This window comes from Neofelis nebulosa, chromosome 10 (assembly GCF_028018385.1).
Source record: "Neofelis nebulosa isolate mNeoNeb1 chromosome 10, mNeoNeb1.pri, whole genome shotgun sequence".
NCBI classification, from domain to species: domain Eukaryota; kingdom Metazoa; phylum Chordata; class Mammalia; order Carnivora; family Felidae; genus Neofelis; species Neofelis nebulosa.
The window spans coordinates 74,458,471-74,471,389 of record NC_080791.1 but is presented as its reverse complement, the minus strand read 5'-3'; the positions used below and the strand labels follow the sequence as shown (position 1 = coordinate 74,471,389).

The 12,919-nt window shown below is 41.0% G+C and overlaps 2 protein-coding genes across 7 annotated transcripts in view; both read left to right on the top strand.

Moving 5' to 3' along the window:
- Window positions 1-6,405, top strand: part of UEVLD (UEV and lactate/malate dehyrogenase domains) — a 55,584-nt gene extending 49,179 nt beyond the window's left edge. For 5 of the 6 annotated variants that reach the window (XM_058688427.1, XM_058688422.1, XM_058688423.1 and 2 more), the window contains 2 exons: window positions 413-536; window positions 3,284-6,405. In XM_058688427.1, coding sequence (XP_058544410.1) covers window positions 413-536; window positions 3,284-3,451 — 292 coding nt within the window. In that variant the 3' untranslated portion in view covers window positions 3,452-6,405. Of the gene's footprint in view, window positions 1-412; window positions 537-1,100; window positions 2,690-3,283 lie in introns of those variants that run through there. The other variant, XM_058688426.1, reaches the window with a different exon arrangement.
- A 2,281-nt stretch (window positions 6,406-8,686) lies between these two features.
- The window catches only part of TSG101 (tumor susceptibility 101), a 39,525-nt gene continuing 35,292 nt past the window's right edge, over window positions 8,687-12,919 (top strand). The window contains exon 1 of the mRNA XM_058688417.1: window positions 8,687-8,844. Within this exon, the coding sequence (XP_058544400.1) occupies window positions 8,803-8,844 (42 nt within the window). The 5' untranslated portion in view covers window positions 8,687-8,802. The remainder of the gene's footprint in view (window positions 8,845-12,919) is intronic.

Here is a 12,919-nt window from a genome sequence, read left to right as displayed (position 1 = left end):
AGATCAGTTGTTACTAAATCTTCCTCCTAAAAGACTGTATCACTCAACTGCAGTTAAGAGAATGCCTGTTTCTCTGAAGCGTCTCCAAAAGTAGGTATCAATCTTCTTAAATTTGCCAATTTTGATAGGCAATAGTGGTGTATTGTTCTAACTCATATGTAGTTGAATATTGGTAGAGGTGAGCTTCTTTCTATGTTATTAGGCCGTTTGTATTTTCTCTCTGTGAACTACCTTCCTGACATTTTAAGAAAAATTTAGTCATTAGATTATCTGTAGGTTTTCCTAACAATTGCTGTAGAAGTCTTATTTCTGAATAAAAATACATCTAATTAAGACCTTAAACAATGTAAAACTGTGCATATTTGTGCATTTTCTGAGATTTACTTATTTTTTATTTTTTTTGGCAACCTAGAGCCATGGAGGTGTTACGGGTAAAAGGTCAAAGATCCTGGTCTGTTGGACTATCAGTGGCTGACCTGGTTGACAGTATTGTAAATGATAAAAAGAAAGTACATTCTGTATCAATTTTAGCAAAGGTAATTGCTGTTTTTATACTCTACATATGTTAAACTTTTATATTATTAATATAAATTCAGAAAAAGTGCTGCTCAGACTGTATCCCAGGTGTCTTCAATGTCATTAGCTTTTAGGGTACCACACTGGAAGAGACAGTTTGGTCTCAACTCTATCTGCTTGGTTACGGGAAGTCTGGATTTCTACCAGGTTGCCCCTCACCCCCATGTAATTTTGGAGAAGCCTCAAGAAACGTTTATATATTCCATAAAGCTCTTCTGGTTCTTCTGGTAAAGTCATTTATCACCTCAGCCAGCCATGTCACCCCAGACTGATGTGCTAACTAGTTTTAGCTGGTTGGCAGTCTGCTTCTCCAGTTCACTTTGTCCTTTACCACTTTATCCCAAGAATAAAGTCCCTAAAGCACAGCTAAGACAAGGCACAAATGCTTAACCAATTTTCTTGAAAACTTCAGAATATCAGGATGAAAAGAAAACATGGAAAGGAAAACTTAAAACAGGTTACTGTATTTGACTGGGCCCCTCCCCAGGGAATCCACTCTGACCATCTTTTTTCTTGGCCCACAGCCTGCTACCCATATGGCAGGGGCCTAGCTTATCTCCACACAAAGTGGCTGTCTTTGACCAGCTTCCTCCTATTTCACACAAATTTTCTGAAACAACGAGTTTAGAAATTAAATAACGAAAGCTTCTGAAGGAAATTGAAGAAGATACAAAGAAATGGAAAACATTCCATGCTCATGGATTGGAAGAATAAATATTGTTAAAATGTCGATACTACCCAAAGCAATCTACACATTCAATGCAATCCCAATCAAAGTTGCACCAGCATTCTTTTCGAAGCTAGAACAAGTAATCCTAAAATTTGTATGGAACCGCAAAAGACCCCGAATAGCCAAAGTAATATTGAAGAAGAAGACCAAAGTGGGAGGCATCACAATCTCAGACTTTAGCCTCTACTACAAAGCTGTAATCATCAAGACAGTATGGTATTGGCACAAAAGTAGACACATAGACCAGTGGAACAGAATAGAGAATCCAGAATTGGACCCACAAATGTATGGCCAACTAATCTTTGACAGAGCAGGAAAGAATATCCAATGGAAAAAAGACAGTCTCTAACAAATGGTGCTGGGAGAACTGGACAGCAACATGCCAAAGAATGAAACTAGACCACTTTCTTACACCATTCACAAAAATAAACTCAAAATGGATGAAGGACCTGAATGTGAGACAGGAAACCATCAAAACCCTAGAGGAGAAAGGAGGAAAAAACCTCTCTGACCTCAGCCACAGCAATTTCTTACTTGACACACCTCCACAAGCAAGGGAATTAAAAGCAAAAATGAACTGTTGGGACCTCATGAAGATAAAAAGCTTCTACACTGCAAAGGAAACAATCAACAAAACTAAAAGGCAACCAACAGAATGGGAAAAGATATTTGCAAATGACATATCGGATAAAGGGCTAGTATCCAAAATCTATAAAGAACTCACCAAACTCCACACCCCAAAAACAAATAATCCAGTGAGGAAATGGGCAGAAGACATGAATAGCCACTTTTCCAAAGAAGACATCCAGAAGGCCAAGAGGCACATGAAAAGATGCTCAACGTCACTCCTCATCAGGGCAATACAAGTCAAAACCACACTGAGACACCACCTCACGCCGGTCAGAGTGGCTAAAGTCAACAAATCAGGAGACTATAGATGCTGGAGAGGACGTAGAAAAACAGGAACCCCGTTGCACTGTTGGTGGGAATGCAAACTGGTGCAGCCACTCTGGAAAACAGTGTGGACGTTCCTCAAGAAATTAAAAATAGACCTACCCTATGACCCAGCAATAGCACTGCTAGGAATTTACCCAAGGGATACAGGAGTGCTGATGCCTAGGGGCACTTGTACCCCAATGTTTATAGCAGCACTTTCAACAATAACCAAATTATGCAAAGAGCCTAAATGTCCATAAACTGATGAATGGATAAAGAAGATGTGGTTTATATATACAATGGAATACTACTTGGCAATGAGAAAGAATGAAATGTAGCCATTTGTCGCAACGTGGATGAAACTGGAGAGTGTTATGCTAAGTTAAATAAGTCAGGCAGAGAAAGACAGATACCCTATGTTTTCATTCATATATGCATCCTGAAAAACTTAACAGAAGACCATGGGGGAGGGGAATGGGGAAAAAAAGTTAGAGAGGGAAGGAAGCAAACGATAAGAGACTTTTTAAAATGTTTTTATTTATTTAATGTTTTTATTTATTTAATGAGAGAGATTGACAAGTGTGAGCAGGGGAGGGACAGAGAGGGGAAGACACAGAATCTGAAGCAGGCTCCAGGCTCTGAGCTGTCAGCACAGAGCCCGACGTGGGGCTTGAACCCACGAACCGTGAGATCATGACCTGAGCCGAAGTCGGATGCTCAACCGACTCAGCCACCCAGATGCCCTAACCATAAGAGACTCCTAAATACTGAGAACAAACTGAGGGTTGATGGGGAGTGGGGGAGAGGGGAAAGTGGGTAATGGGCATTGAGTAGGACACCTGTTGGGATGAGCACTGGGTGTTGTATGGAAACCAATTTGACAATAAATTACATTTAAAAAAGATTAAATAACGAAAAAAGTTTTTAGAAGTTCAACTTGTACTGGAACTAGAAAAGCAAAGGAGCTATCCATATTTATGATATTAATTTTTTGCAGTGATTTAGCTCTATCATAATCCCTGTTTTTTTTTTTCATTTCAGGGATATTATGATATAAACAATGAAGTGTTTTTAAGTTTGCCTTGCATCCTTGGATCCAGTGGAGTATCTGAAGTCATCCAAAGCACAGTGAAGGAAGATACAGCAACTGAGAAACTCCAAAGCAGTGCATCATCAATCCATGGTCTCCAACAACAGTTAAAACTTTGATCCTAAAGTACAGAGTTACCTGAAAGGAAAGGTCATTCAATTTTGCCAACACACACAGGGTTGAGAACTTCTGTATCTTATTAGTTACCCTTACAAACTGCTTGGTTAAGGTAGACGGTTTCCAGTTAGCACTGTAATTTGAATCCTTAGGGAGTTAGATAAGGAGGGGGAAGAAATCTAATTTTCTTTGTCATTCTTGAGATATCTAAACTGTTCTTTAAATCTATAGAAGATGTAGACATTCATCTACAATCTACAATATGCATCATTTAAATTTATGGATCCTCATCTAAAAGCACATTCAGCACTTTGGGAATATTTTGAAAGTAATATACTTTTAAAAGAAAATTACTCTTTATTACAATAAACATGATAAGCTGAAGGTCCAGTATTGGTTTACAGAATCTGTGCTGGGTGTGTTTTCAAGAGATCCACAGCTTAAGGTATTGTTTCTTCTTTAAAATAAAATCGGTAGTAATAGGAAAGCATTTTGTTTTCCCTCTTTAAATTAATTAGCTACCCCTGGGTGTCTCAGTTGGTTAAGCCTCCAACTCTTGATTTCAGCTCAGGTCATGATCTCCCTGTTCATGAGATCAAGCCCCACATCAGGCTCTGTGTTGACGGTGCAGAGCCTGCTTGGGATTCTCTCTCCCTCTCTTTCCCTGCCTCTCTCTCTCAAAGTAAATTTTAAAACCTTAAAAAAAATTAACTAGCTACTGAAAAGTAAAAAAAAGAATTTTATGTGTACTTTAAAATATTAAAAGGGAAGGTAAAATTTTTAATATTTGAAGAAAAAGTGTAATTTCCAGTGGGACTGTCCTTTTTGAAATTTTCTATAACCTCTTCTTGGGATATATAATCTCTAATATCTCAAAAACCAACTATACTGCTAGTAGCATAGAGAAATGTGTATTTAAAAAAATTTTTTTAAGTTTATTTACTTTTGAGAGAGAAAGACCGAGCATGAGCGGGGGAGGGGCAGAGAGAGACAGACTCAGAATCCAAAGCAGGCTCCAGGCTCCAAGCTGTCAGCACAGAACCCTACGCGGGGCTCAAACTCACAAACTGTGAGATCATGACCTGAGCCAAAGTTGGATGCTTAATCAACTGAGCCACCAAGGCACCCCAAGAAATATGTATTTTTAGTAGAAATAGATTATGAATAAGCGCCAAGCAATTTAAGTTTAAAATATGAGGCTTTCCTGAAAACCATTAGTCGTAAGGGGAAAAAGATGGATGGACTGGCTATTATTCTGAGCAAATCCTTTAACCCCTCCTGAAGAAATGATTCAGAGCACATATGCCTTGGTGATGGGTCAGTAACTCCATCTTCGTATATGAAAGGTAGCATATTATTACAGACGTAACACACAACTAATTAGTAACAACTAATAACCAACACATTTCAGGTAGTGTGATGAGCATTTTATTATTTTATTGAATCCTGAAAATAATCCAGTGAGGTTGGTTTTATCATTTTATAGAGGAGAAAATTGAGGTTTAGTGCCCAAGGTGTCACAGCCAAGAGGCACTTAAACACATAGCCTCTACTTTTTTAAGCACTAGAAGGAAAAGCCTAACAGCCAAAATAGTTACCACAAGACCATAAAGCTGGGGTTCTATACACTATAGAAGGATTACTTCTATTCTCATGTAGAGGCTGACTTAATTTTTATTCCAACAGAGTTTTTTGAAAGATTGATTCCCTGACTTCCCATACTTGCCCTCAGCAAATAGCAGAGAGGAGTATACAGTGAAATAGGTGTTCATTTAATCATTTATATAGTATTGCCTGGAAGCCTACAATACACCAGGCACCATATTGGGCACTGCAAATATAGTGGTGAGCAAACCTGGACTAGGTACAAGCGCTCATGGTCCATACAATCTAGTATGGGAGACATTGTAATCAAATCTCACAAATAAATGTACAATTGCAAGCGTAATAAGTACTGTGAAGAAATTCCCAGTGCTTTGAAAGCATATAATAGGCAAATCCAAAGCTGGTCGAGAGATAGGAGCCCAGTAAGGCAGACACATCCTAGTTAAAAAGAATCAAACTAACTCTGATTTAGTATAGTAATGAATGCTTATAACGATGAGCTTAAATCATAAAGATAAAGTGAAATTATACCCAGTGTCCCATGTTTAAGAATGTAGAAGAGTATTTAATATGTTTGGAGAGATTCCCACCAGAATTAACTGGGATATAAAACCTTGGATGTTTGAAGAGATAAGCATTAGTTCTGTGTAAGTTCACTACATGGGTAGATTATTTTGGTGTCGCTCTTAACAGTGTATTCTCACTATCCTTTTGCACAAAATAGGGAAGTAAGACTAAAAGAACCATTTCTTGTATTTTTTAAACTAGCCTTTTCTAATATCTGTGATCTAATTAGAAATTAGATAATTTCTACTATCTAATTTCTAATACCTCTTGAACAACAACCTAACTGCAGGATACTGTGTAATAGATCAATTACCAGGAATTCACCATGTTAATTGCAAATTAAGGTCAATGCAATGCAACAATTACTGAGCATCTACTGTTATTCCAAATACTGTGTTAGAATTTGAGTACTCAAAGTTGAGTAATAGTCCTTGCCCGACAGAAGCCCACCTTATAGAAATAATTCTGTCAGTTATTTCCTTAAGTGTTGACTATTAGCAGTTGTGTTGTAGGTTTCATATATGTAAGTCAAGAAACAGTACCACCACATTACCTCACTATGATTTGGTGATAATCGCCACTCACGGTTGTGATATTAACGTTCACTTCTTAATTTTTCCAAAATCATGCAGTGTCTTCTTCTTATGATTTTTAGTGGGGCTTGGATTAAAATGCTTCTTTGATTTTATAGTGCAGAGATTAATATTTTCCAGTTTACATTGTAGTTTTCCTCAAATATCAAGAACAATGAATAAAATAAACTTTGACTTTAAAATCACCCAAAGATGCCTAATTTATTGAGTGGAAGGAAATTTATGCAGATTGAGGAGAAAGTTTCTTTTATACACTTCATGCAGTACCCAGGATATTTAAGTGGCTTAAGTGCAAAAGTAAGAGACTAGCTTTTGTTAGTTGTTTTCCAACTTTTAAAAATTACTTTTAGCAAGAAAACTTTTTTTTTTTTAACGTTTCTTTATTATTGAGAGACAGAGCATGAGCATGAGCATGGGAGGGGCAGAAAGATGGGAAGACACAGAATCCAAAGCAGGCTCCAGGCTCTGAGCTGTCAGCACATAGCCCGATGTGGGGCCGGACCCCACAAACCGCAAGATCATGACCTGAGCGGAAGTCGGACGCTTAACTGACTGAGCCACCCAGGCGCCCCTAGCAAGAAAACTTTTTAAACAATGTATTACCTGCACCCTCCCAGTTGATAAAGTGCAGTTACTTTGAGGGTACTCCTGAGTAAGCTATGGCTTTAAGACCACTTTGGAAACTACTCTGCTTTTAAGTGACATAAACGGTGCAGTGGAAGGATGGACTGCCCTATAATTTGGTTTGACTGGTGCTGTATGCTTAACTACCACATGGTGTCCATATCCAAAACAGTAATAATACCTATTGGGATAGCCTGTGCATGTGTGTGTTGGCAATAATTTAAAATGATACGTCCACATGGTTTCAATTATGCCCTCTGTGTTTGTGACCTCACTTAGATGCCAATTTAAAAGAGAATTAAGAGTGCCTGGGTGGCTCAATCGGTTAAGCGTCCGGCTTAGCTCAGGTCAGGATCTCAAGGTTGGTGAGTTCCAGCCCCGCACTGGGCTCTGTGCTGACAGCTTGAAGCCTGGAGCCTACCTCAGATTCTGTGTGTGTGTCTCTCTCTCTCTGCCCCTCCCCGGCTCACACTCTGTCTCTCTCTCTCTCTCTCTCTCAAAAATAAACCGTAAAAAAAAAAAAAAAAAAAATTAGAAGGGAATTAATACCACAGCCTGTTCCTCACTGGCACTAAGCTAAAATCATCCAAATTATCATACTTCATGTCATCAAACCCGAGCTTTAAAATAGCTTGAGAGGACAACAGGGTTACTGGGTGTTGAGTGAGGGGATGGGCTAAATGGGCGATGGGCATTAAGGAGGGTACTTGTTGGGATGAGCACTGGGTGTTATGTGTAAATCAATCATTAAACTCTATTCCTGAAATCATTATTACACTATGTTAACTAATCTGGATTTAAATAAAAATAATAAATACCTTGAATGACACTGTGTGCTTATAAAACTGGTGGTGAGTGCAATAATGACTAATGTAAATGACTATGAAGAACGTTTATGGGTAGTAGAAATTCAGTTAAGATCAAGCACCTACTCTTGCTCTGTTCAAGGATGAGGATCTTAAGGTGAGCCTGCCCTCCAAGACTTGGGCTCTGACAGTGGCAGGCTAGTATGCAAATGTAGTGCAAGGCAGAATGCGGCCTGTATTAGATTTATGCCTAGGCACAGAGTTCTGACTTGGCGGAATGGTTTCCCAGAGAAGAAATCACCGTCTGGGGGGCGCCTGGGTGCCTTAGTCGGTTGAGCCTCCGCCTTCGGCTCAGGTCATGATCTCCCGGTGTGTGAGTTCGTTCGCGCCCAGTGTTGGGCCCCATGCTGACAGCTCTGAGCCTGGAGCCTGCTTCGGATTCTGTGTGTGTCTCTCTCTGCCTCTGTCCCTCCCCCACTCACACTCTGTCTCTCTCTCCTTGAAAAATAAATAAACATAGAAAAAAAGAAATCACCGTCTGGATTCCTGGGAAACCAGGGCTCTGCACTTTGCCCTTGTGAATGTAGTATGAAAGATTTTTAAGCTAACAAAACAAAAACCTGGTAATCAGAGAGACCCTGGGCATCATGTAATGCTAGCCTCTCATCTCAGAGATGGGGGAAAACTTTAGCCCCGATTACAAGGGCACTTGTCTTCTAGTCTCACAAGGGCAAGTTAGGCGCACAACAGTTTTAGGATTCCCAAAGCATGTGATTGATGGTCATTAACGCTCACTAGCAAAACCTCCCTACTTCCCTCCCTGCACCTGCTCCCTTAGTCTAAGGCAACCGTGAAACACCTGATCTTATCCCGTCCCAGGGTTTCGACGCTCGCAACAGGTTTGTCCTGATCACTGGGACCCGACCCGGCCTACCGAGCGGAGCCCATCAAGACACGAGTCGGAACCCACCCCACGCCCGGCCACCCGGAAGTGACGTCAGGGAAGCGGAAGAGCTGGCCTGGTGGCCGACTTCCTGTTGTTAGAGGCGGGGGGGTGGGGGGCTGGCTACTAGGTGTGTGATTGTGTGGGGCGGCCTGGGGCGGCCCCGGAGCGGCTGACCCTCTGCCTGCGGGGACGGGAGTCGCCAGGCGGCCGCCATGGCGGTGTCAGAGAGCCAGCTCAAAAAAATGGTGTCCAAGGTGAGTCCTCAGCGCGCCGGCCACCCGGCGCGCGCCCACCACTCCCCTCGGCGCCCGGCGGGGCCTGGCCGGACTCAGCCCAGAGTGCTTCCCCGGCCGGAGGCCCAGTGCCGTCCTCTGTCGCCTTTGCGGCCCCGAGATGCCTGTCGCCTTGTGCCGGAATCCCCGATACGTGGCCAGGGGAGGTTGGGGGGCGGCGACGGTCAACAAAGGCGCGGAACCGAGGCCGCCTGCCACCTGCCGCCCGCCCTCCTCTCTGCGGGTAGAGTTTGGAACAGTCTGTGGGGCAGTATAGTTTTCTTCCTAGTTTTTATAAACACAGAGAGGGGGTTGGACTTAATTCTCGGTCTGAGGCACTCCACTTCTGTCCCGGTGTAGGGATCCGTCAGTCTTCGCCCTTACGTCCCGGCCCCCAGAGATTGTGTCCTTTTCAGTTTTGTCTTTTTCACACAGCCCAGCACCCGACCCGCGGAGGTCGGGAACTGTTGATTGAATCGGTTCAATTATAAGTAAAAACGTCCAGAGAAGCCTAAATACCAGTACCTCACTACCTCGATGGAATAAATAGAATTCCATGACCGCCTCAGAGACTTTGATTTGCTGAGAATAACCGCCTTTAATGAATTGTAGGCTTCTTACAACGCGAACTTCTTTGCTTTGAACTTAATTTCTAATCTTCACAGTTCAAGACCGGTGTATTTTTTTTTTTTAATTCTTAAAAAGTAGATAGACATTTTGTATTTTAAAACCATGAATTATTTTGATAATTACTTTAAGTGTGGCACCTGATAACAGTGAACTGACTTCAGGTGGGGGTTTTTCTTTCAATTTGCTAATTAGGAATAAGATGTGTGTGAGGGGCTTGAGAGTTGAATCTTCTCCAGTTCAACGGGTTAGCTTTGGAGACTTTTGTCAAAGCAAGAATGGTAGGAATCGAAATAGTTTAAGCAGTTTTCATTATTAATAAAACTCGCTATTATGTATAAATTTATTTCTTTGAAAAATGTACTGTTCCTCCCCAGTAAAACAGTCCCCATAGCCATTGATTGAAGAGCAAATAACCTGTAAAGAGAAAGTTTTGGTTTTCAAAATAAAATTTCTCTTGGTTGTCTAATATATTCTAGGCTTCTTGATTTTCTTTTGATAGTTCTCCTTAATTGCAGAGGACATTTGGGGGAACCCTAGTAGATTATGGCCCAGGTCTATGTTGAAAACATTTATACATCACTTTAAAAGACAGTACATTGTTTTACATACGATGTAACTGGCAAGTATTCGTTCCATGTCATTTTTGATGTTTAAATTGCTAGCATAGTCATTAAAGTCACTTATATTCCTTAGCCTGTATCTAGAAGTATATAAGGACAAGAATGTTCAAATAATGGTTTTGGATTTTAAAAACCATGATGAATCAAGTTTCCTAAACTTCCTGCAGAGGGACCTGCCTTCAAAGACAGAGGCAGAACATCTTTAGAAGATATTTTGTATCTCCACCTGCCTCCCCCTCCGTCCTCCTCCTTTTTTCCCTAAGAACAAAAAAAGGACATAGAGAAGAGGTGGGAGAGGACATTCTACCTAACTTTTGGTTCTTGACCTAATATCTGAAAAACTGAGTCTCCTACAAGTGGTAATGTCAGTTCTGAGTATCAACTTCTTTTCTATCCAGCCCATGAATAGAGAAGTAGGAATAGTGAGTAGGATAATAAAAGTAGGGGCATTGGGGCGCCTGGGTGGCTCAGTCGGTTAAGCGGCTGACTTCGGCTCAGGTCATGATCTCACGGTCTGTGAGTTCGAGCCCCGCAAAGGGCTCTGTGCTGACCGCTCAGAGCCCGTAGCCCATTTCAGATTCTGTGTCTCCCTCTCTCTCTGACCCTCCCCTGTTCATGCTCTGTCTCTCTCTGTCTCAAAAATAAATAAACGTTAAAAAAAAAATTTTTTTTTTTTTAAATAATAAAAAAAAAATAAAAGTAGGGTCACCTGAGTAGCTCAGTCAGTTAAGCCTCTGACTTCAGCTCAGGTCATGATCTCATGGTTTGTGAGTTTCGGGCCACATCAGGCTCGGAGCTCACAGTGGAGCCTGCTTCGGATCCTCTGTCTCCCTCTCTCTGCCATTCCTCTGCTTGTTTTCTCTCTCTCAAAAATAAATAAACATAAACTAATCATAAATGACCACATATTATATGATTCCATTTACATGAAACGTCCAGAATAGGCAAATTGATAGAAACAAAATAGCAGTTGTCTAAGGTGAATTGAGGGGGAGGGGGTAGTTATGAGGGAATGATTGCTAAAGATACAAAAATTTTTTTTAATGTTTATTTTTGAGAGCGTGAGCGCAAGTGGGGGAGGGGCAGAGAGAAAGGGAGACAGGATTCCGAAGTGGCGCCAACAGCAGAGACCCGGATGCAGGGCTGACCTCAACAAACCCTGAGACCACGGCCTGAGCTGAAATCAGGAGTTGGACGCTTACCCAGCTGAGCCACCCACATGCCCCAGGGTACAAATTTCTTTTGGGGGTGATGAAAATATTCTAAAATTGTGGTTGCACAGCCCAGTACTGAAAACCGTTGAACTTTGTATAATTCACGTTAAGTGTGTGAATTATAGGGTATGTGAATTACTGATTATCTCAGTAAAGCTATTATCAACAGAAGGATGGGAGAGGGAATCTATAGATTAAAAGACATCTAAACAAAATAGCAGTGTATGGACTTTACTTGGATCTCTATTCAAACAAATATGACCGCATCTTTGATAATATTAAGGAAACGGATTATTTTACTATAATAATAGTATTGTGGGTTTTTTAAAGTTTGTTTAAAGGTATACACAACTATTTATGGGTGACAGGATGTGATGTTACAGTTTGCTGCAGAATGATAAAGGAGGAGGAAAAGATGAATGAGGTGATAAGTTAAGATTGGTTGTGAGTTGATTATCATTGAAGCTGGGTGTACGATATAGGGCACTCATTGTACTATTCTGCCTACGTTTGGATATGTTTGAAATGTTCCATAATAAAAAGTTCTAAAAAGAGAGAACAGGAAAAGAGCAACCACAGCAAATTTAGGGAGCTCTTTGCAAGAGTTGCTATACAGGAGAACCGTGAGAAGTGTGGTTGTAGCTGCTGAGGAAGGGGGCTGGTCAGAAGCGTGTTTGTGCAAATAGGATGGTAGAAATAAGAACAGGTTTGTGTGCTGATAGGACTGATCCCGTAGCACGGAACAAGCGGTACTTCAGGACAAAAGAAGGCAAGAAATGCTGAAGGGTTTCCTTTCAGTAGACCTTCTGGATTGATTCCCTAATTTTTCTTGTGTTTTCTCCCTTATTGTCTGGCTACACTATGTCTTTTTGCACTAATCTCTGTGAGATTTCCTTGACCATATATTCTAATCCTCCTACTGCTTTCTTTCCCAACTGTCACATTTTTTGTGTCCAAGAGTCTTTTCTTCTCCAAGTGTTCTTATTTCATGAATGAAGGTATTAAAGCTAAGTCTTTTTGAAGTTTTCTTCTGCTCCTTGCATTTTTTTCTGTTACTTCTTAATTCCTTCTTTTCTGTTTTGGTCTCTGACCTGTTTCTTGGAGTCTTTCTTTTTGGAGTAACTGATTGCATGCATGCATTTATTTATTTACTTACTTTCTAACGTGTATTTATTATTGAGAGAGAGAGAGAGCATGAGCATGGGAGGGACAGAGAGAGGGGGAGACACAGAATCTGAAGCAGGATCCAGGCTCTGAGCTGTCAGCACAGAGCCCGACCCGGGGCTCGAACTCACAAACCAGGAGATCATGATCTGAACCGAAGTCAGACGCTTAACCGACTGAGCCATGTAGGTTCCCGCCGATTGCTTCTTTTTAAGCGAGAAGTACTAAAAGCTGATTGAAAGCTTTGTGTGCAAGGATGGAGCTTGTTAGTTGGTGAGATTCGATAATTGTAATAAGATGGAGGTCACCATCCCCTGTTCTCCTAATCCGTCAAGAATGTGTAAACCAGGTTCTTGTTTTCCTGGAGTGGAGTAGTACAAGGTGGGGGTATGAAAATACAGTACAATAAATAAAAAATTTTAAAATAAT